At 36.4% G+C, this 24,748-nt stretch overlaps 1 protein-coding gene across 1 annotated transcript in view; it reads right to left on the reverse strand.

Moving 5' to 3' along the window:
- OLA1 (Obg like ATPase 1) overlaps positions 1-24,748 on the reverse strand; it is a 178,798-nt gene that overhangs the window by 4,684 nt on the left and 149,366 nt on the right. Inside the window, exons 8-9 of the mRNA XM_044242357.1 lie at positions 2,054-2,194; positions 1,267-1,363 (exon numbers count right to left, since the gene is read on the reverse strand). Coding sequence (XP_044098292.1) covers positions 1,267-1,363; positions 2,054-2,194 — 238 coding nt within the window. The remainder of the gene's footprint in view (positions 1-1,266; positions 1,364-2,053; positions 2,195-24,748) is intronic.

The following is a 24,748-nucleotide window of genomic DNA, read 5'->3' on the forward strand; positions in this document are numbered from 1 at the left end:
CTGATGCTTACCTGACTAAATATCTCAGCACATTAAATCACGGATACTTAACAATCAGTCTTAAGATAAACCAGCTTTCACACTTTCAAGCCCAGAACACGTTACCTTCCCTGCTGCATACACTTAAGTTTAGAAGTTTTAAGGCTCTAAAATATATAGTGAAAATAAACCGTGGCAATTTGTTTACCAACTTGGATTTGCTTTGACATTATTTTCTAAGTCTATATAAAAGGACCTTGGTTAGAAGTCAATCATTTTTTTTTTTTTTTTTACAAAGGGGAGAAGGAACAAAAGTGAATCTCATATTCACACAACACATTTAATGTTACGTTGAACTGCCTCCGTGATTCTATCCACATTAAATAAAAATGAATGTAATGATAAATTATGATAGTGAAAACAGAAATCAAAACAGCACTAAAATTTATCATGGAGCAGATACCCAAAAAAGCATAATAAAAGAATCCATAAGACACACTGGATATTTCTGAAAGTTCGGACATTATATTCTGTAACCGCTATTTGGGACTACATATATTTCAAAATATTTTTCAATAGTAACTACCATATTACAATATATTTACATTTAAAAGCAAGCCATTATAGTTCACAGTGTCTATTGTCCTCCGGGAATAAATTAGTCATTCTTTCTGGTCGTAATCAGTATACATCAATATTTAAAATACACATTTTTAAAGAAGAAAGATTGAATATATAATACTGCAAAAAATAAACACCACTTCTATGAATTCAAATAAAAAAGCATGAATTATTACACATTGAGTTCAGCTCTTTGAGCCCAACTGTGTATCTATGAAGAGCATAATGATGTCATATTGCTTTTATTGCTGAAAATGTAATCCGAGCAAAGCAAAGGAGGAAAGAACCACCCGCAACCCAAACAAACTTAGCGAATACAAAATGAAAAGCAACATCAATTTCACTGCAGACAAACCCAGTCACACAGATTAAGCAAGCACAATACTGGTGCGTCTTATCTCTGACCACAGGAGGAGGGTAGACAGATTCTACAGGATGAAGAAATTCAGACTATGTAATAGGCAGAATCAATTGTTACCTGCCTCAATCAATGCCGCTCCACTTTCACTGTTCAGCAGCTCACAAATAATTAAAGTTATCCTGGACAAAAACCTCATCTGTAATGACTAGCTAACCGCCACCATGACAAACTTCAAAGTCAGTGATATCAATCTGAATTCAATAGTGTGGAACTGGATATAGCTGATGAATAAGTATGAATCTTACCCTGATGGTCCATGCGCGCACTTCATCTGGGCCTGCAGTGAAAAAGTATTCTAGTTGGAGTGCTGCAAACCCAGCCTTAATGATCTTTGGCAAAGCGCTGAAATAAAATGAAACAAATTCACTCAACATATAACTTGATTGTGCCAGAGATCAGTATAGAGCTAAAATTATTCATTTCAAGCAGAAATGTTCAAGATATTAGTAACTGACCGTTTATCTTTCATAATACACTTGAAGAGGCCTGAATGCATATAACTGTTTCTAAAAAAATCCCTTCTAAAATTAGTTTTAATTATATTTGTCTGAATATATCATTTTGAATTGTTTACTATAAAAAAAAGAAAAATCTGATCTACCCATCCTATGACTATTTTCCTCCAATATTAATTATTTCCAGGACGTGGGGCATGAAAGCAAAATTATTTGATTGAAATCCAATGTTTAAACAATATATTAGTGTTACTCAGAAAAAAATTAAGGCAACTGATTCGCCCTTTCCCCTCCCCCACTGAACATGACGAAAGAGTTTTGGCGATCATTCCTTCTCAAAAATATACATAACTAATACCTATGTTATAATTAAAACACTGTACAGAGATGACAGATGACAGTTAAAAACTTAATTTAAAATAAATCTTTTCACTCTGTCTCATGGTAAAGAAAGGAGAAGATTCCCTCTTTATAATGGTAATTACTCTGTCATTTATTATTCTATCAGCGCAAGCAATTAAATTACTGCAAGGAAATAGTTGATAATAAAGTGTAGGGAAAATGAATGCTAATTAACCTTTGTGTCATGTTCGCTTCCAGATACTTCTGTCTCTCCTCAGCACTCAATTCTTGCAACTTGAGTTCCAAGGCCCCACTAAAAGGAATGACCAAGGCACCTGGGTCATACTTGTCCACCCACTCTTTAATTTTTATCAACCTGTAGACAAAAAAGGGCACAACATTATCTTGTAGTGCATGCATGACTGTACCACATTCATTATTATCAAGTAGCACATACATATTCATAAGAATTGCACGGTTTTATGATGCCATCTTTTTGTGTATAGCTTTCCAAGGTCAAGGCATTAACAGGCAGCAATTGCTTCAGGTATACGCCATAAGATTTTACTGTAATCTAGTTTTACTTTAGTACATTATCTATATGAACCATTATACAAATATTATAAAACTTTTTAAAGTTATACTAAATTTGCTCAGCATTAACACCTGTGTCCTTGAAATCCTCAATCTTATGATTTATTATTTTCCTTACTCTACAAAGTAAATTTTTAAGAAGCAAAAACACTAAGTCCTGCTTGTACAAGAACCAAGCTTAAGAAGTGCCAGCTAATTCTGAAGAGTTTTTGCCAAATAAATCATTTGTTCTACCCAGAATTTTATATGCCTAGGTCAGCTCCCTCTTGGACTAACAAGAACTTACATTTGTACCTGACTTTGAGGGAGATTTTTGCTAGTCAAAAGAAACACATCCAGAAATGCACATTTACAAACGTCGCTGATTGTATCCACACTGTTCTTACTTATGCAGGAGCACAAATAAGAGAACTGCAGAGGAAATAAATTCCTTTAATCACAAAGGGTTTGGAAAGCACAATCAGTTAGGGAATAGACACCAAGTTGTTACCCAAAAAGATGTTACTGAGTGATTTTTTTTCCCTTCCAGATCATGGGTTATTTGGGCAAAGCAGTAGTTAGAATATAAATGAAGTAAGTGTAGTGAATACATTAACCAGGGTCTGATTCTACACGACTTCTCTAGCTCTTTAATCCTGGGCAGGTTATCGAAACCTTCTAAACCTCAGTTTCCTCACCTATTAAAAATGGAGATAATCTGTAGTACACATTATATTATAATGAACCTGGAAAATTAATGCCTGGCAGAGTAAACAGCATTACTATTATGATTATTACTGTTAATAATAACAGTAGCTACTGTTACTAATTTTCATTCTCAGATAATTACAGATGATTTTGTTAAATTCTTTTTTTTTTTTAAGAGTTTATTTATTTGAGAGAGAGAGAGAGAGAGAGAAAGATGGGGGGGGGGGGTTGGGGCAGATGGAGAGGGAGCCCCAATGCAGAGGCTCAATCCCAATACCTGTGGACCATGACCTGAGCCGAAGGCAGACACTTTACTGACTGAGCCACCCAAGCGCCCCTATGCCTATGATTCTGGAATAGGGTTTAATATGGAAGTGAGTACAAATTTCACAGAAACTTACGTTAAAAATATTAATGCATACCGTAATCTTCTATAATCCTATGTGCCTCCCACATTTACACCAAGGTTTTAATAGCTATTATGACAAAAAATTGTGGCAGGAGTTCTTTAATCAATGTCAATGTCACAATAGGGGAAAAGAAACACAAAAACTAAACCACAAAATCACCAAAACTCACCTATCAAAGAAAATGACAGGGGATCAGTTATTATAAAATTAAGAATACGGCCTACCAAGTAGGATTTATGATCGGATAAGGAAATGAATAATTTGCATAATAATTTGCACATGTTTGTTATATAAGGCTAACCTATAATTACTTACTTAATGTTATCAGTAGTTTTTGATCTTCCTAATTTTTTTTCCTTTGGTCACATCCTGAAAGAATGGGCCAATCCCTAAGATGTACTTTGGAATAAAGTATGTGTCCTTTAAAATAGGAAATCCAGGGATGCCTGGGTGGCTCAGTTGGTTAAGCAGCTGTCTTCAGCTCAGGTCAGGATCCCAGTGTCCTGGGATCGAGTCCCACATCGGGCTCCTTGCTCAGTGGGGAGCCTGCTTCTCCCTCTGCCTCTGCCTGTGCCCATTCTCTCTGACAAATAAATAAATAAAATCTTAAAAAAAAAAATAGGAAATCCAAACCAGATATTTTTCTATCCAAAATTATAAAGGACAGGTTAAAGGAAAAAGGGAAAATTTGTGTTTTTGCTACTTTTTTTAAAAAGATTTTATTTATTTATTTGACAGACAGAGATCACAAGTAGGCAGAGAGGCAGGCCGAAAGAGAGAGAGGAAGAAGCAGGCTCCCTGCCGAGCAGAGAGCCCGATGTGGGACTCGATCCCAGGACTCTGGGATCATGACCTGAGCCGAAGGCAGCGGCTTAACCCACTGAGCCACCCAGGCGCCCCTGTTTTTGCTACTTTTTAAAAGATTTTATTTTTCTAAATAATCTCTACACCCAATGTGGGGCTCAAACTCACAACCCTGAGATCAAGAGTCACACACTCCACAGACTGAGCCTTCCAGGCACCCCCAAAATGAAAAAATTTAAACTGATACTTCTGCCTATAATAATATTATGAGATTCTTAGTTACTTTACAGACTTAACACTGTTCAAACAAAACGATATGGATTAGTAACATACGTTTACAAGTCAGAATCAAGCATGTGTATGTATGGAGAGAGAGAGAAAGATCCATACCAAATACAATTCAGTGAAAATGAAATAAAACAAGCTGAGGTAAAAGGATAATATAAAAATATCATACACATTTTGTTTCATAAATATGGTCAACATAACTAATAAAACCAGAACTGTTATGAAACAACAAGATAAGAAATAATTACTTTGGCTAAAGCATCAATTCAGAATAACAATAGTTCTACCCTGTCATTTTAACAGCCTTTCCTGCAGAGTCCTCAGAGGGATTATTTGCATTCCTCAGGTGTTCTATTGTACAATTCAGATGAATAAAGACTTACAAATCATTCCTCTACCGCCAATGTGAGACTTTGATCTGGTGAATACACCATTGTACCTTAACTATAATTGGCAAAAAACCTGACAGTGTAGAGCATCACAAGCTTAATAACAAAGGAGAATATCTCAAAGTGTTGACAGATGATCTTCATAATGCAGAAGCAGAGCTGGTACATTTTAGCAATAAATGAGCACTGAGGTCTAAAGGTCTCTAAAGTGACTGACATCAGACCTGCTATAGCCTCACTAAAAGAAAAAGGGACCGGAGCACTCTCCGTAAAGTGAGTTAGGCTCTTTGCCTGCAAGCTTCACTTTTGTGACTTTCACTGTCATAGAAAACACAGGGAAGATGAAAAGTGAGTTAGGTTCTTTGGCTGTCTGCTTTACTTTTGTTACTTTTACTATCAAACGAAAGTGAGAAATGTCCCAAAGTGATTTTTAATTACATATCTGAAATAAACCTTGGGTAATGAAAAAAAAATAGCACTCAATTTCGAGATTACAGACTGAAATACATATAATATATCTATTAGGTCTGATGGTTACAAAAGTGTGATAATGAGGCCAAGATCACAAGTTTGAACCCCATTGGGACCAGTTACCTTTGCAGAAAAATGTCTATTCTATTGCTACAAACCATACCCCAAACTATAGTTAGTTATCTAAAAATGTGTGCTACTGGCACATGAGGAATATGGAAAATGAAAGTTGAGCTCAGTACCACTACTAGAGAAACAATTTCAAGTACATTCTGTTAAAGTGACTGAATAATAATCTCCATATACAAATGTTAGCAAATGCCTAAGAAATCCATCCAATTGTTAGAGACCAAAATAATAAAATGGTAATGATGATGAAATTGTCATAGAATATCAAATTATTTGAGGGGAGACAAAACAGTAAAAACAGTACACTCCCAAAGAGTTAAACTGTAAAGACTGTGATAATATTCATTTTGCAAATTTATACAAACAGATTATTGCAAGGGAATCCGTCTTTCTCTTGATAAGGAGTCAGAGCCATGTTGATTTCCCTAAAGTCTTATGAATGACAAATGGAAAGAGGAATTGCCATTAGTTGTATTTTTCTCTCTGGTAATGATTCCATAGGAAGGGGACAAAGCAGGGACAGCCAGTTTTAAGCCTAAAAGGATGATGCTCTGACATACACTGGCAGGTTGTGAGGTCAGACTGTTTGGCATAATGAGATCTTTAATATCAAATTAGTATTAGATTTCTAAAAGATCATGTCTCAAATTTACCTTTGCTATTATAATCTGACCTTCTTAGCAAGTCTTGAAATTCCAGATTCCATAATTTGATTTTCCTAAGGGTCATTTACATTGTTTGTATTTCTTTTCCCAGATGCTAATTTTACTTTTTTTCTTTTAAAGGCATGTCCACATATTTCTCCCCCTCCCCCAAATTTATTTATTTATTTGAGGTAGGGGAGGGACAGAGAGAGGAGGAGAGAGTCTCAAGCATAACACAGGGCTCAATCCCATGACCCTGATCATGACCTGAGCCAAAATCAAGGGTCGGATGCTTAACTGACTGAGCACCCAGGCACCCCTAATTTTATTTCTAAAAATTCTATTTGTTTCTCTTCCAAATCTACTTGCTCTTAAGTAATGTTTTACTTGTCTAATGAATTCTTAGTCCCTTCCCATATTTTAAACAGATTAATTTACAAGTTCTTTCTGGGCTGCCTTAATTACTTCTGCTTTTTTTTGGGCAAAACTCCGCCTCCCACCATTAATCATCCGCTAGCAGCCTCTCATAACATGGTTCCTGTGCATGTGCTGTGTTGTTCTGGGGTGTGCAGTCATTTGGCAGCAGCAGTCAAGTTCCAAAGGTCTGCTGACCCCTGTGTTTAGAGATGTATCTGTGGGCTAGTTCTGTGTTTGTTCTTCCAGGAAAAGACCTACAAAGGGTTGTGGGCTCTGGATCACTTAAAGGCTTAGTGTTTCTGCACTAGGTTATTGCTAATGCAAATTAAGGCCCCCTGCCTCTTAGACTGCCGTCCTAGTCTCTAATTCCTGACAGTACAGTTTCTTTCTTTGTTCAGAAGGGGTGGGAATGGGAAGTCTTCTAGCATCTGAACATGGGAAGGATCAATTTTTCTAGGCTTTATGAGTGAGCCTCATTCCGGCACCTGCAGTCTGTCTGGGGTCTCTACCTTGACTTACTCCTATGACCGCCAAGGCCTCTAGGCCATATATAATCCCCCCCCCCCCCCGAGGGCCATATTCTATTGATTTCACTCTCTACTCTCACTGAATTTCTTCTTTGTTTTTGGCACCTAGAAAATCCCTTACTTGCTTTCAAGTCCTTCTGTGCGTTCTAAAAATACCACACCATCATCAAGACCATCCTTTTCTGGTGGTGTTTCTATACATTAGGAACAAGAATGGAGCTTCCTGTACTGGTTCAGACCACCATCTTAAGTTAAAGCTCTCCATACTGGACTTAAGTCTTCCTTTCTATTGTGTTCTAGTACAACAACTTTCAAACTTTCTTTGAACATTATCCACAGGAAGAAATAGATTTTACACTTGATTCAACATATGGTGCACAGACATATTATTTTTATACACATATCCAAACTGACACAGGTTTCACAAAACAATACTTACCTTTCTAGTGGGAAATAGGATAATCCCAATGGTGCTATTTGATATTCTACATAAAACTAAATTTTTATCACTTAAAATAACCCCCTGAGATAGTTTTCTCTAACATATTTTAAGGGGCACCTGGCTGGCTCAGTCGGAAGGCATGGGACTCTTGATGCTGGAGGTCATGAGTTGGGAGCCCCACCTGGGGTATAGTGATTACTTAAACACAACTTCAAACAAACAAACAAACAAAAAAACCAAACCACCTTTATACTTTAATAAGAACTTTAACTTTTTTCTACACTTCATGTCCATCTAGCCATTGAACTACCTCCTAGGTACTAAATTCTGATTATATTGTCTAAAAATTCTTAAAGATGGCTCAACCCAGGACAAAACCCAAGTTATATTACCATTTAGAGTATCTTTGCTGAACATTAAAACTCTCTCAAATATGTTCATCCTAGTTTGTAATATCAAACTGTATTTAACATCTTTAAAACTGTTACATATGGTATTAGATTCTTAAATACAACCTACATAATTTTTTGTGTGAATCTAGGTCTTAGCTTTAAAAAATCAGCAGTGACAACTTGTCTCTGACTGAATATAACTGTTGGCAAGAACTATATGTCAATATTCAGAAAATGATATAACTTACAAAAAAGGACGATTTAGGGATGGTTCATTTAGTGATTTAATACATTCAGTCAACGTTATTAGAATTTACTAAGTTAGTTCTTCTCTTGTTGTTCATGGTATAGACGTACCATAAATTCAGGAGGCACTGAAAAACACTGAGGTCATTTCTAGTCTCTTCCCTTGCAGGTTTACTCTCATTTCTATTAGAATTGCCCAGAGTACCAAAGAATGACTTTAAGATATCACATTCCTTTTTTCCATTTTCCAAACATTATCACAGCAAATTAATGTCAATTTATAGTATTCTAAAAGAAAAAGAAATAAGACCACGGAAGATAAAATCATCCTCTATGGATGACATAAACATTAATCCAATTCTTTCACAAATGACAATAAGTAACACTAGAATTGTTAATTCTAAAATTAATATACAATGTACAAAGTGAAATATATATCCTATAAACAATATTCATTCAAGGCCAAAAATGAGCTCTAGAAAATCCAAAACTACCAACTCTTCAGAATTCCTTGACTAAAGTTATTAGAATAGAGCTATGAAGGAAGTTAGTGGCAGTGCAGGGGGCGGGGAGGAGGGAGAAAGAAGAAATACAAAAAGAAAAGTAAACTCTAACTGAAGAGTGTCTAAATAATCTAATCCCTATTCCAAAAGAGATCCCCATCTTCGATGTACATAACAGACTTCAACTTTCCCTGCTCTTGTCTGATTTCATGGAAACTGTACAGGATAATGAATATTAACTTTGTTCCTCAAAGTGTGGTCACATCATTCAGCTGTCTACTGGAAACGTACAACCTCAGAATCTGCATTTCAACAAGACCCCCAGGCACTTCATAGGCATGTCAAACTTGCAGAAGCACTGAACTAAAGGACTTTGAAAATAACGGCACATTAACTGATAGGACAAAAATGTGTCCGAGATAACTCTGCAGACCAGTTATAACTGAGCTCATGCTGACACCTATCCCTCTGATATGAGGGGAATGAGATAATGAAAAAGTTCCTGTTTACATCCTTTAGGTTCGAAACCAGAGGAGAAAAATGGCACTAGAATTTCAGAAAGTGTGAGGAAAATGTTTGCTGTGAAACCCCTGCAAGTTTCAGATTCACAATAAAAACAATTAGTTTAGGGCACCTGAGTGGCTCAGTGGGTTAAACCTCTGCCTTCGGCTCAGGTCATGGTCTCAGGGTCTTGGGATCGAGCCCCATATCGGGCTCTCTGCTCAGCAGGGAGCCTGCTTCCCCCCGTCTCTCTACCTGCCTCTCTGCCTACTTGTGATCTCTCTCTCTGTGTCAAATAAATAAATAAAATCTTTAAAAATAATAAAAATAATTAGTTTAGATAGCATTACTATATAGTCAACAGTTTCTTATTTTATAAGACATAATTACACCTGTCTTAGTCTAATAAGCTTCAATACCTGGAAAAACATCTGTAGTAAGTTAGCTTTGTAGTCTAGATTCAAATAATAAGAAGTGACTCTTACAGAAAGCACTTTGTGAAATTTAAGTTCCTATCAAGTAAATGGAGTATTATGCTACAAATTATTCCCTATGAGGACCTCACAGAACCACTGTCGGAAAAACTCCATTTTTTACTGTAACAAAATGGCATTTGTATACATCCAACCATGTGTGTGTATAAAAGGGAATGAAACCTAGAGAACTGGGCATTCCTTTAGCCACAAATAAATGAAAATCGGGTTTCAGACTCTATTTCAAGGATTAACAAGATTTCTGACTCTAGGAGTAATTGGAAGGTTATACGGAAACTGAAACGATAGGTGTTATGACAAGCAGGCAAACTTAAAGCAAATTAGGGCAATTGGGATATACTTATCCTAACACTTTTGGCTCACTGTGACTCCAGGATTTCTTAAACACTTAACGTGCTTAAAAAAGTATAATATATGCAATTAATCTCTATGTGATGAACAGGTAACAACTGTATGGGAATATTTTCTATGTTCAGCAAAAGGGCTGTTTAAAAAAAAAAACAAACCTTTCAATGAATAAACAGGAGGAAAGAGCAAGATGAATCCTAATTAGTCTGAGTAAATCATAGCAATCCCATTCTTTAGCTGGCAACTGCTTAGAGAATGGGCATGTGAACCAGTTCTGGTCAATGGGGAATGAAGGAAAGCCTCCTACGGGCTTTAGAAAAAGATTCTGAATGGTTCCTTTGGCTTTGAAACAGTGAAAAGAAGGGAGCCTCTACTGGACACTATGTCTGGATACTACCCCTGGAACTCCAGCGGCCATTTTGTGACCAAAAGAATCAAAGATGAGATGAGAAAGATGAGAAAAGATGAGAAAGATGAGAAAAATCCTTCTTCCCGATAATACCACAACCTTGAATTAAACAGGAACACTGAGGAGCGCCCAGGTGGCTCAGCCAGTTAAGCATCTGACTGCAGGTCATGATCTCCAGGTCGTTAGATAGAACCCCCTATCAGGCTCTGTACTCAGAGGGGAGTCTGCTTGAGATTCTTTCCCACTCCCTTTGCCTCTGCCCTTCCCCTCTAGCATGCTTTCTCTCAGTCTAATTAATTAATTAAATCTTAAAAACAAAAGCAAAAACCAGGAACCGGAATTAACCCTAGAGACATACTATTATGTATTAGGATGGTCTTCGTCATTTATAGCTGAAAGCATCAGATACTGATAATGACCACATTTTAGGGTTCTCTTCATTTAAGTATATGAGTGCAGTTCCTCTTAACTGGTGAAACTCCAATTTTTACTTAAGACCAGCTCCTGCAGAGCTTTCCTTGAGCTTCCACAGGGCAGAGTGTGTCCTGTGGTGGACACACTCCACCTTATAAACTGCCTATTTTCTTATCTCCTCCCACTACAATAAAAACTTCCTGAGGTCAGAGACTTGTCTTTCTTTGTTCATGGATATATCCACAGAACTCTCCTAGCACAGCACGGACACAGATGCTCAAACATATTCTAAATGGATAAGACGGAAAGAGCTTTAGGCTAATCACTGGCTAATTGACAACGGGCAGCTACTTAAGATCTCTTAGCTTTAATTTACTCATCTGCAAACTGATGAGTAGTTTTCTACATGTTCTGGGTTCCCTAACGACGCTCCTGAGAAAGGTACTGAGAAAGGAAAGGGTGCAGAGATGAAGGAAGGACAATGAAGGTGAAGGACCCTTCACTTTCATATTTCAATCACAGCTGCATCACTCTTTTATGTTGAATTTCCGCATCAGATTTCATCAGAAGAAAGTTCTGTTGTTCTTAACAACTCTAAAGTTCAATGAGTAGGCGATCCTTTTCAGATGGCAAATTACCATTTTATGGCATAAGCCAGAAACTGAACAAGTGCTAAAAACTTTCTGTTTAAATGCTACTGTTCAGCACCTTTAAAAAAAAAAGATTTTACTTATTTATTGGAGAGACAGAAAGGGAGGGAGAGAGAGCATGCACCCATGCGTGGGGACAGGGAGTAAAAGAGGAGAGGGATAAGCAGACTCTGCTCAGAGAGGAGCCCAACACAAGGCTCAATCCCACACTCCTGAGATCACGACCTGACCGGAAATCAAGAGTCACAGTAAACCAACCGAGCCACCCAGGTGCTCCCTACTGTCCACCATCTTTAAAAGAAAAACAAAAACCCTTCCCATTTTCTGTGACTCACTGTTCCCTCACACAGACTTTTCATAGCACTGCTCTTCTTAATGTTTATGGTCTTCCACTCAGCACTGGTGAACCCACTTACCCAGTTATTAGGGCAAGGAACTTTTAAAAAATTTTGTTCACTGCAATACTCCCAGCACCACTTACAACAATGCCTTGGCATAAGCAGATGCTCATTAGCTGCTGGGTGGATCGATAAATAGGAATGAATTAAGCTGAAAGTTAATTTCGTTACTGGTCTCTTCTGTCAGAGTCAACCCGTAGAAATTAGTGAACTACAGTTGACTTGACCCCTGTAAGGATGCATGTTTATTAGCTACAATGGCAAAGTGAAAACCATACTAATAGAATATGGGGGAAGCATACCTAATTTAGGTAAGGCTATATAAAATTCAAAGGATAGTGGGTTTTTTTTCATTCCCATGTTACATCTGTGACCTCAACTACTATAATTCAAGTCTAAACCATCCAAGTTTACTGTAAATGAACCAAAAGAAGCACCTCAAACTTTAAGATGTTCCTCGAATCTCATGCTTCTTACTCCTTCAAAGCTACTAAGTTATGATTTGTGTTCATACTGAGTGGTCCCAAGCAGGGTACATTTTTGATACTATAGAGCAATTTTCTCAAAATACAGTTTCTGGACCACCTGTGAAAACCTAGATTTGTGATCTCTGCAAATGGGATTTGCACCTAACCCTGACAACACCTTGTACTCTGATGTCTGATAGCCAGTTTTTTAATCTTTTTCTTTTTCTTTGCATTTCTACATTCTAGCTTTAAACATTACATATAGAAATATCCTGTGATTACAGTTGTCATGAGGTATGAAACCAATATTTGTAGCTTGAGACTGTGAAACTCTGTTAGCTGCAAGAAAAACTTCTCAACTATTTTATGATCCTATAGATATGAGATTACTTCTGGCCACTGGGTTCTAAGATAAACTATCTTTCATTCCACTTTTGTACAAAGAAGGCGCCAGGTTGATGCAATCTATAATCAAAACATATATTTATATGGAGAGCCATAAATCTTGACTTAATTATCACAAATTTAAATTTTTTTTTTTTAAGAATGGACATGGTATCAGAAATGAGACTTCCATTTCTATACTACTTACGGAGATGAAGAAAGTCAAACAACAACCTTTACTATCTTGGGAGAGGTGGAGGAGGAATAAAGACTGTGTATACATGAGGGTCGGAGGAAGGGAGAGCATGACTTACAACACATATGTTATAGTGGTAGTGTGCCAAAGAAACACAGTACCATAAACATGATGAAAACTTTAGTATCAAGTCTTTTTGAGATTGGGCTTGTAAATGATAAAAACTAACTTGAGATAGAAACATATTTTACAAAAGAAGTATACTTGAATAAGAAAATTACAGAAATAAAAGACTGAAGAGGAAAGACATTCATTTTCATGGACTGAAAGACTAAATGTTGTTAAGATGGCAATATTCTCGGGGTGCCTGGGTTTCTCAGTCAGTTAAGGATCTGTGTTTGGCTCGCGTCATGATCTCAGGGTCCTGGGATTGAGGCTCACATCGGGCTCCCTGCTGAGAGCAGGGTGTCTGCTTCTCTCTCTGCCCTCTGCCCCTCCCCTTGCTTGTGCTCACTCACACACTCTCTCAAATAAATAAAATCTTAAAAAAAAAAAAAAAAGGATGGCAATATTCTCCAAATCGATCCACAGATTCAATACATTCTTTTAAAATTCCAGCTGCCTTCTGTGTAAAAAGTGACAAGCCCATTCTAAAATTCATATGAAAAATGAAAAGCCAAAACAGAATAGCCAAAATAATACTGAAAGAAACCCTCCAAAACTGAAGGATGTACCATTCTTTATTTCAGAACTTACTATAAAATTATGTGGCAAGTAATCAAGACTATGTGGCATTGGCATAAAGCTAGACATATAGACCAATGGAACAGAACTGTCTTGTGTGATTGGCTTACTTCACTTAGCATAACATGCTCAGTATTTATCTATATTGCATATGGATATGCTGCAATATGTCAAAATGTTTATTCAAATCCCTTGTCCATTTTTAAATTGGGTTATTTGTGGGTTTTAATGTTAAGTTTGTTAGAGTTTTTTTTTTTCCAAGATGTGTTTATTTTAGAGTGAGAGTGTGTGTGTGAGTGAGGAGAGGGACAGAGGGAGAGAATCTTCAAGCAGACTCCCTGCTGAGAATCAGGGCTCAATCCCACAACCCATGAGATCAAGACCTCAGCCAATACCAAGAGCCAGATCCTCCACCAACTGAGTCACCCGACATTCCCAGTCAACTAATTTTTGACAAGGGTATAAAAACAATTCAGTGGATTTCCTCCTTTTTAAAGGCTTAATAGTATTCCACTGTATGTATTTACCACATTTTATTTATCCATTAATTCACTGATGAACATCTGGGTTGTTTCTACCTCTTGACCATTGTGAACAATGAAGCAATGAACATATATATGCAAATATCTCTTCAAGATTCTGCATCCAATTCTTTGGGATATTTACCAAGAAGTGGGACTGCTGGATTATACAGTAATTTTATTTTTAATTTTTAAAGGAATCTCCATACTGGTTTTCGTTCCAACTAACACTGCACCAAGGTTACAATTTCTGCACATCCTTATCGACATGTTTTCTTTTCTTTTTTCTTTTCTAGTGCCTATCTTAATGGGGGGGTGTGAGATGATTAATATCTCATTGTAGTTTTGATTTGCATTTCTTTAATAATTAGTGATACTAGCATCTTTTCATGTACTTTTTGGCTATTTGTATGTCTTTTTTGGAGAAATGTTTATTCAAATCCTTTGCCCATTTTTAACTGGGTTATTTGTTTTTTGTTGTTGTTGACTTCATGTTATAGTCAACTGATTTTTGACAAGGGTACCAAAGCAAGTCAATGGGGAAAGAATAGTCAACAAATGGTGCTCAGACAAGTGGACATCCACAAACAAAAATAAAAATAAACCAAGACCTAAATGTAAGAGTTGGAACTATAAAACTCTTAGAAGAAAATATGTGGAAGTCTTCATGAACTTGGATTAGGCAACAGCTTCTCAGATAGAACATCTAAAGCACAGACAACAAACAAAAAATAAATTAGATTTTATCAGAATTAAAAGTTTTGTGCAGCAAAAGACACTATGAAGAAAGTGAAATAACAATCCATAAAATAGAAAAAAAAATATTGGAACTCATCTGATAAGGACCTATAACCAGAATACAGACTTTTATTTTTATTTTATTTATTATTTTTAAAGATTTTATTTATTTATTTAACAGAGAGAGACATAGTGAGAGAGGGAACACAAGCAGAGGGCCTAGCAGAGGCAGAAGCAGGCTTCCCAAAGAGCAGAGAGCCTGATTCGGGGCTCAATCCCAGGACCCTGATATCATGACCTGAGCTAAAGGCAGACGCTTAAAGACTGAGTCACCCAGGCTTACATATTTTTAAAACTCAATAATAATTATAAGTTACAACTAACTCAGTAATAAAAGGACATAAATCCATTTTAAAAATGACCAAATGATTTGAACAGACATTTCTCCCAGAAAGATATACAAATGGCCAACAAGCATAAGAAATGATGCTCAAAATCACTAATTATTGAGAAATGCAAATCAAAACCATAATGAGATACCATTCCATAACCACTACAATGGTTCTAATTAAAAAGATGGACAACAGGTTTGCCTGGCTGGCTCAGTCGGAAGAGTATGTGACTCTTGATCTCAGGGTCCTGAGTTTGAGCCCACATAGGATGTGGAGATTACTTTAATAAGTAAAACTTAAAAACAAAAAGGGCTAAAAAAAAGATGGACAATAGTAAGTTGCATATCCATATAATGAAATGTAAGTCAGACATAAAAAGAAATGAAGGACTGATACAAGCTGCAACACGGAAGAGCCCTAAAACATACGGCATAAAAGCTACCATACACAAGGGGCCACATATTCTATTATCAATTTATTTGAAATATCCTCAATGGACAAATCCAGATAGACATAAACAGAGTAGTGGTTGCCAGGGGTTAGGTAGAGAAGGCAAGGGGGAATGGCTATTAATAGGCTCAGGTTTCTTTTTGGGGTGATGAAGTGTTCTGGATTTAGCGGTGATTGTGACACAATATTGTAAATAGACTAAAACCCACTGAATTGTGTATTTTAAAAGAGAGAATTTTGTGGATGCCAATTACCTAAATAATTTAAAAAAGAACAAAGCTTAGGCTGACATTTTAAAGATAAAAAACAAAAATGCTAATATTCTGCACATTATGATCCTATAATGTTTGACCTTCCTGCAGAGAGATCAGAGATCAATAGAAAAAGCAGAAATTTTGGACTAAGGCAAATATCAACTCAAATTTCAGCTTACTTGCATACTAGCTGTAAGATTCTGGAGAAGCCACTTAAGCTTCTTGAACCTCAGTTTCATCCCTTGCAACACAAATACTACTACTTATCCTCACAGGTTGATGTCAGCATTAAAGTGCTAGAACATCAGAGGCCTTCAAACTTTAGTTCCCAACCCCACTGTCTCTTATCAGTGAGTGGGGTCATTCTCAATAATTATTGTAAAGTTAAAAATACTCTTAGATTACCTGTAAGTAAAGAACAAGAGTTCTTTTTAACAATCAGGTTTGTATTTCTAGGAAGAAATCTTGCCTCACCGACCCTTTACAGAAAGGGAGATAACTGCAAGGGAAAGAATTCAAGTACAATGATAGCAAAAATATATATTGAGTAACTATGTGTACTAACAAGCATTATGCTAGATCTTGGGATGCAACTCTGAAAAAGGAGGTGGGGGGTAAGGAAAAAAACAGGCAAACACATAAATACAAAAGAGCATAATAAATGTTATGACAGGGGAAGTAATGTACCACAGGAAAAATGGGGAGGGGGGCGCAAAACCTCAATAAAGGAAGATTTTGGTCTCATTAATACTAGAAATTTCAGAAAAACAGAACCCAATACATTGAATTATCTCTTCAATTATAACTTTTTTTTTTTTCAGGTTAATTTAGGTATAACAGGAGAAACAGAAAAGGAAAAGCTTCGTATTCATGGCAGAGCTGGAATTCTGTGGGGCAAATAAGAAACTAAGAAACCCCCAAGGGAAAGATAAATACGGGTGTGTATGTCAGAATCCATTTGCACAGACCGCCTTTCCTAAATGGATCCTTCTCCTGAAGTTGTTCTTAATTCAGCCTCTGGAGGGTGCTTCCATATTCTAACAAAAGAGACCATTCCCTCATGATCCTCTTTATCTAAATCCTCTGTTTACCATGTAGGATACATGTATATTTCATAAAGGACCAGACACAGAAGGATACAAACCCAAGGCAAATAGCTGATGTAAAAAAGAGAAAGTCCCTGTTTCTGAATCTATGGAGAAGGATTTGGGGGCAGAGGAGAAACAAGAAGCACCATGGAAGATCTCTTATGCAAACTTCAGTAGGGGCAAGTAAGTTCTTTTTAACATGTATTTTTAGAGATGCTAAATAGAACTGAAGTGACTTTTCCCTATCAGTAGGATGCCAACTGGCTTAATAGAATATTTTTACACAAGAAAAGGAGAGTCAGCCCATCAGAACTTGTAGTTGGTTTCATAGCTTGTACTTTGTCTTAAGAAGTAATAATAAGTCTGAGTTCATTATTTCATTGACAAGACATTGTATGCAAAATTAATTTTTGTAAATAAAAAAGTTACTTTATTCCATGAAAGGAATCCCATAATTAAAGGACTCCCAGGGGCAATCCCTTTGCTAAGGGAGGCAAGTGGGAGCCATGTCATGGAACCTTTCTAAAGTCTCTGTTTTCTCATCTAGAAACAGAAAAAGTAATAGCATCTACTTCAGAAGGTTTGTGTGAAGATTAAATGAGAAAGTGTATGTAAAAGACTCAACATGCTTTCTGACACAAGGTAAATACTGAACATATTTTGCTATTATTATTATTTATGAAGTTAAAATTGACAATTTGTGGGGGCACCTAAGTGGCTCAATCAGTTAAGCATTTGCCTTCAGCTCAGGTCATGATCCCGGGGTCCTGTATCAGGCTCCCTGCTCAGCCGGGAACCTGCTTCTCCTTCTCCCTCTGCCTTACCCCCGGCTTATGCTCTCTCTCTCTGTCAAGTAAATAAATAAATAAAACCTTAAAACAACCACCACCACCACAACAACTTTTGCTCTTTTTAAAATACCTCAATGTTCAGACCACAATTTCTCAAAACAGAACTGTGTTGTATTTACCTGTGTGGCTATTTTCTGGTAAGGTGTGTCTAAGGGCTAAGCATATCAAAGTTCATTTAAAAGTATTCTTTTCTTTCTTTTCCTCCTTATGTTGTCCTGTCTGCTGTATAAAAAATGGCAACTTTGATACTCATTAAAATCATTGCTGAGTGATCCCCCTACAGTTTCTAAAGGGGGCAAAAAATTATTTAGGGCTGCAAATATCATACAAGAAATAGATCTAAGGTAAAGCAGTAGGAAGCATATTTCACTTGGTACCATTTCTGAACCAGTTTTACTCACAGCAGCTTCTCGCTTCTTGTTCCCTGGCCATTTTGGGAGAGACAAAATTGATTAGACATTTATTCCTTTGCTCCTATTCCCGGTTCAAAGGTTTCTCTCTACCACCCTGACACACTACCTGCTACATATGTCTAATGTTTTAAATAAATTCCCTTCAAAGAAACTGACAAAAGTAATTTTATTAATGACATATTACAATAAAATGCACATTCTTGGTTTCTCTTACTCTAAGATTTCTGCTCTTAGAACACATCAAAATAATAATCGTAAGTGAGAATCTAAATGCAATGCAATTGACTTAAGCCCACTTTTCATTTTGTTTCCAGAGGAGATAAATCTTTTCTCTAATAGTCTAACAGTCATTAAAAATTAAAAGAGTCTAACAGTCATTAAAAATACCCTATCTTTAGGGGCTCCTGGGTGGTCAGTTGGGTGTCCAACTCTTGATTTCAGCTCAGCTCATGATCTCAGGGTTGTGGGATCAAGCACTGTGTCCAGGTCTGTGCTCAGTGGGGAGTCCGCTTGAGACTTTCCCTCTCCCTCTGTCTCTGGCTCTTCCCCTGTTCGCACACACTCTCCCTCTCAAACAAATAAATAAATAAATCTCTTTTTAAAAAAAGATTTTATTTTATTTATTTGACAGAGAGAGCGAGAGAGAGAACACAAGCATGGGAGAGGGAGAAGCAAACTCCCCACAGAGCAGGGCGCCTGACGCGGGGCTTGATCCCGGGACCATGAACGGAGTCAAAGGCAGATGCCTAATGACTGAGCCACCCAGGGGCCCTAAATAACTAAATCTTAAAAAAAAAAAATCCTATCTTTATACTGTAGTCAAAAGAGTAAAAATGATATTCTACTTCTTGTCTATCAAATTAGTAAAGATTAAAACAACAATAACACTCAGTGTTGGCTGAGGCAAAGGAAATGTACTTTTCTGAATGGCTGCAAGGCAGTCCACTGTACTTTAAATTGTTTGAAAAAGAGGTAAAATAACCTCAATAGAAAACACCAGAGATCTGGATAAAATACAGTACACTGATGTAATACCATGGTATATGATGATTGTAAGTGTTACAAAATAGATGGGAAAATATTCATGGCTCATTAAGACTATACACTCACATGAGTATCAAATATTGACTATGTGCTAGCAAAGTATAGGGTTGGTAGTAGACAAACATTGTCCTTGTTTTCACAAAGCTTACCAAGTCAGCCTTACCAGGTTGATGTAAGTTTTTTTTTTTTTAAAGATCCTATCACCTTTTCTTTTTTTTTAAGATTTTATTTATTTACTTATTTGAGAGAAAGGGTGAGAGAGAGAGAGAGAGCGAGCATGAGCAGGGAGAGTGGAAGAGGGAGCTCCATCCCAGGACCCTGGGATCATGACCTGAGCCAAAGGCAGACGCTTAACCGACTGAGCCACCCAGGCACCCCAGCAATCGGTGTTTTAATAAGCCCTGCAGATGATTCTGGTGCATGCTTAAGTTTGAGAACCACTTGCATATAGGTTAGAGTCAAACATATAAGCAGAGGGACAGTGAAAAAAGTTAAGAGTCACTCAATTACTAATCCCAAGGGAAGTGAAGAGCCATGGCAGGCACAGAGGAAATAAATAAAGAGATGAGAAGTGAAAGGCTAGTATATTTGTCACCCAAAACCCAAGCAGAAGAAAATGTCATGGAAGTTTCTAAAGACAATTTATTCTGGTAGGGTCAGAGACAAAAAGACAGAGATCGGTACATGCATACTTTCATTTATTATAGACACCACCCCCTGCCCAACACCATGAGGGTCATACTGCATTGAAGAAAAATATTATTCAGGATCTATTTTCCATATTAGTTTTCCTTTAAACAAGAGAAATCTGTAAATGAAGTAATACAAAAATACTAGTATAAAATTTCATTTATTTTTATTTTATTCATTTACTTTATTATTTTAATTGCACTTCAATTAATTAACATTTAATGTATTATTTTTTTCAGGGGTACAGGTCTCTAATTCATCAGTGGCATGTAACACCCAGTGCTCATTATAACACGTGCCCTCCCGAATGTCCATCACCCAGTCACCACATCCTCTACCTCACTCCCCTCAAGCAACCCTCAGTTTGTTTCCTAAGATTAAGAGTCTCTTCTGGTTTGTCTCCCTCTCTGGTTTTGTCTTGTTTCATTTTTATTATTTCTCTTTATTTTAAATGGCAGGACTTGAACTCACTACTCTGACTTGAGACCAAGACCTGAACTAAGATCAAGAGTTGGGTGCTTAATGACTGAGCCATGCAGGCATCCCCAAACTGCATTTCTTTTCAGAGGAGAGGAGATGGATATTGGGGAGGGTGTGTGCTATGGTGAGGGTGTGAATTGTGTAAGACTGATGATTCACAGACCTGTACCCCTGAAACAAAGAACAGAACACATTATATATATATTTTTAAAAAACCTGTGGTTAAAAAAATAATAATAAAATAAAATAAATAAAAAGAAAGGAGAAACTGGTACATCTTACATGTGTAATTTCATTTAATACTTATATAGCTCCTTCAAGGGGGAAGAGAGAATAGGCTGTAGTTCAAAAGGAATGTGGGTCCAAAATAAGTTGTTCTAAAGACTGGACACCTGACAGCAAGCTAATCTACTGACAGGAAACATCCATGGGTGGTGGGGTGGTGGGGGGACTGATGGTTCAGGAGAGAGAGAAGGAGGAGATGTAGATGAATGGAGATATATATGCACAACTAAAAGAATGTCTTTGGCTAAGTACATAGACCAGAGGTCAGCAAGTTACCATACATTTTTATATGGCTGCAAGTTCAGGAAGAAAGCTTTTACATTTTTTTAAACAATTTTAGTTTTAAGTAATCTCTATACCTAACACAGTGCTCAAACTCACAACCCCGAGATCAAGAGTCGCATGCTCTACCAACAGAACCAGCCAGGCTCTCCAGTTCTTACATGTTAAAATGATTTCTCAAAAAAGCAAAAAAAAGATGGAAAAATATTTTGCGTCAGTGAAGCTGTAAGAAATTCAAATTTCAGTGTCCATAAGTGAAATTGTATTGACCCTGGCATGCCCATTTGTTTCCATACTGGGCAAGACTGCCTTCTGGCCTAACAGCAAAGGTGAGTAGCTGCAACAGATTCTGTGGTCCTCAAAGCTGGAAACACTTACATTGTAACACATACCACAGAACACTGCTGACCCCCAGGGGAGACAGTTCATCCACCTGTGCTCTAAAACTTAGATGTACCTCACTAGAAAAGAAGCACTTCAAATGATCTAGATATTTCTATCAATGACGATAAGAGCCAGTGTTGAAACATAAGGGATACGTTCAACTGATTTCATCCAGCCAGCGGTTCATCAGCCGACAGTATTTACTGAGTCCAGGGTCAACCACTGGAGATACAAAATGCAGAAAATACAGGCATGGTCCTTATTCTCCTGGAATTTAAATTCTCATGAGACAGAAAGACAAATAAGCAAGATTATATAGCTTGTGATAAGTGCTCTGAAGTAAACACACAGGATGCTGTGAACAAAAGGGAGTCTGGGAGATAACTCCAGACAGAATAGTCAGGGAAGGTGTTTCTGAGAAGGCCACAAGGGCCAACCATGGTGGTAGGAGGTGGGGAGAGATGTGGTAAAAAAGGGGGACTGACAATTAAATGTTCTTACATTTCTGCAGACATAGAAACATAAGAGGAAGGAGAAATTCATACATTGTTGAGTAGCACATGCATGGAACACTTTCCCTGATGAATTTTCCAATGGTATTTTTACTACAAAGTATACACAGTGTAATTATATAATGGGTTCATATGGTTTGGGAACAAAATACAAATTAAAACACACACACACACACACACACACACACACACAACACTGTATAATTACTTAATTACCCGAGAGATAGGAATGGTTCCAGAAAACCATTTCCGCTTATCAGGTATATACAGTAACAGTCTTTTTTTTTTTTTTTTTAAATGGGGGAGAAACATTCCACACAATGTAAGTTTTACAGGATACTGGCAAATGCAAACATGCCAAAGGAAGTATAAATGGTAGGCATTTAATTGCTTAAAACAAAATTAAGCTTTTACTACTTTTTTTATTCTATGAATACATCACAACAAATAAATATCAATAATGAGCCTAAAAGGATAAACAATACTAGAAACCACAGAATGTTCTTCAGTTCTAATTCATACATAGCTAATGCAGCATAATATATCAGTTGAAGCTTGACAAATGAGAAGCTATCAACTTTGGGAAAGAGTTAGTGTCATTTGATTCTTAATTCTAAATTTCTTACTTAGCATATACCAAAACAACTGTTTAAGATGCAACCTGTCCATTCTGTGGGTTGGCTATGCAGTTTGTTCCATGTTAAAATAATTCTTTCATTATCTTGTTTTTCAGACACAAAAATAACTTCTACTAAAAATTTCAGCAGACTGAAGTAGTACAAAATAAAACATTCAGTAATCTTTCATATATTTACAAAATTATGTAATTCTAGTTTATTTCTTCTCATGAAAAATAGAGAAAACATGATTTTCAACCATTTAAAAAGCCAGGCACAGGTCTATCGAAATGTACGGTACATTCAATGTAATGATTCATAGTGTCTCTAATAGAAAGATTCAGCAGTTCTCAATCGAGACCTTTATTCCTTCTCTGAATAAATGATGCCTGAAATTTTTATTCTTGTTCTAATGGAATTTCAATGGCCTTCACTGCAAATCTACTGGAAATTTTTGCATATTAAGTGGAAAAAATTAAATGATGTTAACCACATTTTAATGTGATTAAGGCTGACAGGGTCATTATTTCTGCTAATCACTCAGTTTAAAAAGCTCAAACAAAACTTTATAACAGACAAGGTTTTTAATTTTCTGTATATCTTGTTGAAATTTAAAAAAAAAAAAACTGTAGAAGGGAAAAAACCACACTACAGTCCTTGACAAAAACCAATGAGTAGTTCCTACAATTTACAGATGGGTTTCATTATACTTAATCTGGTGATGTAAAAACAAAAATGCAAAACAATCTTATACTGCACATGCTCCTCTGGTTTCTTTCTTTTTAAACACAAAGAGGGTAAGGAAAATGTGCTTTGTAGAATTTTGAGTTCTGTGTTTCCTATTTGCTGCTAAATGGAAACAAATATAGTTTTTTCTTTAGATCTTACAGCAAACTAAAACCAGAATTGATGCAGAATACTGCCTCAAACAATTCTTCAGTGTTCTATTTTTTTAGATTAATCTATGCCATGCTACTACGAATATTTCAAATATATCAGTGTAAACTAAAAATCTTCACTGATACAAATCTCCAAAAAGACTGGTACTAATTGCTATTAGAAGAATAATCGGAATTCCAATGACTAGCAGTACTAATAGACAATTTGTCTTTTCTGTTTTATGATATGATATTTACTTTGTTCACTGATCATTCTATACCAGAAACTTAATTACTTAAGATCACACATATATATTCTATATAATTTTGGTGCTCTACTTGGACAAACTTATTTTTAAAAGTACAACATTCAATAGGCAAACAAGCAAAAATGAGCAGGGACTTAGCCAAAAAGACTTAACCATGCTCTAATTTTCTGAGCATTTCAATACTCTCCATAAAGAAGAGCAGTTAAGCTAGGTATATAAACCCATACAATTACAAGAATGAATCAAACACCTCACTACTCTTTTTGCTGGCTGTGAACTGCTTAACTAACACTGGTCATGGAAATCATCTTTATCTTTCAGCTACAAAAATGGTAATTTCTAAAAATGATTTGAGGACTGTAATTCATTTTGACATATAACACAATACGACGATTCCTAATCCAGTTGTTGTAGTTTTTATAAAAACAAAATTAATCAGGTTTTAGAAAAATATGATGAGCAAATTATTTTTAAAAAAGAAATACACACCTGAAGTTCAGGCAGTCTAATTCATACTGATTCACACCAATCTAGTAAACTTAAACCAAATTCAATGGCTACAAGCAAAACATTGCATACATAAAAAAAGATTAAGTAAATATTTTTTTTTGCATTGTAGTTTTCTAAAGCTGTATGAAACTATGATCACTGCAAATAATAGTCAAACTAACAATTATAAAACTTAAGCTACAGGTGCAGTACCTCTATCCAAAAAACAAAACAAAACAAAACAAAAAAACAAAACCGTGATCATTCTTTTCATGGTAAATTACTCAACGGCATGCAAATAGATAAATGAGTTTACCTCACTGATCACAATCTCAGTAGCTGACA

Source organism: Neovison vison, chromosome 3 (genome assembly GCF_020171115.1).
Source record: "Neovison vison isolate M4711 chromosome 3, ASM_NN_V1, whole genome shotgun sequence".
Taxonomy (NCBI): domain Eukaryota; kingdom Metazoa; phylum Chordata; class Mammalia; order Carnivora; family Mustelidae; genus Neogale; species Neogale vison.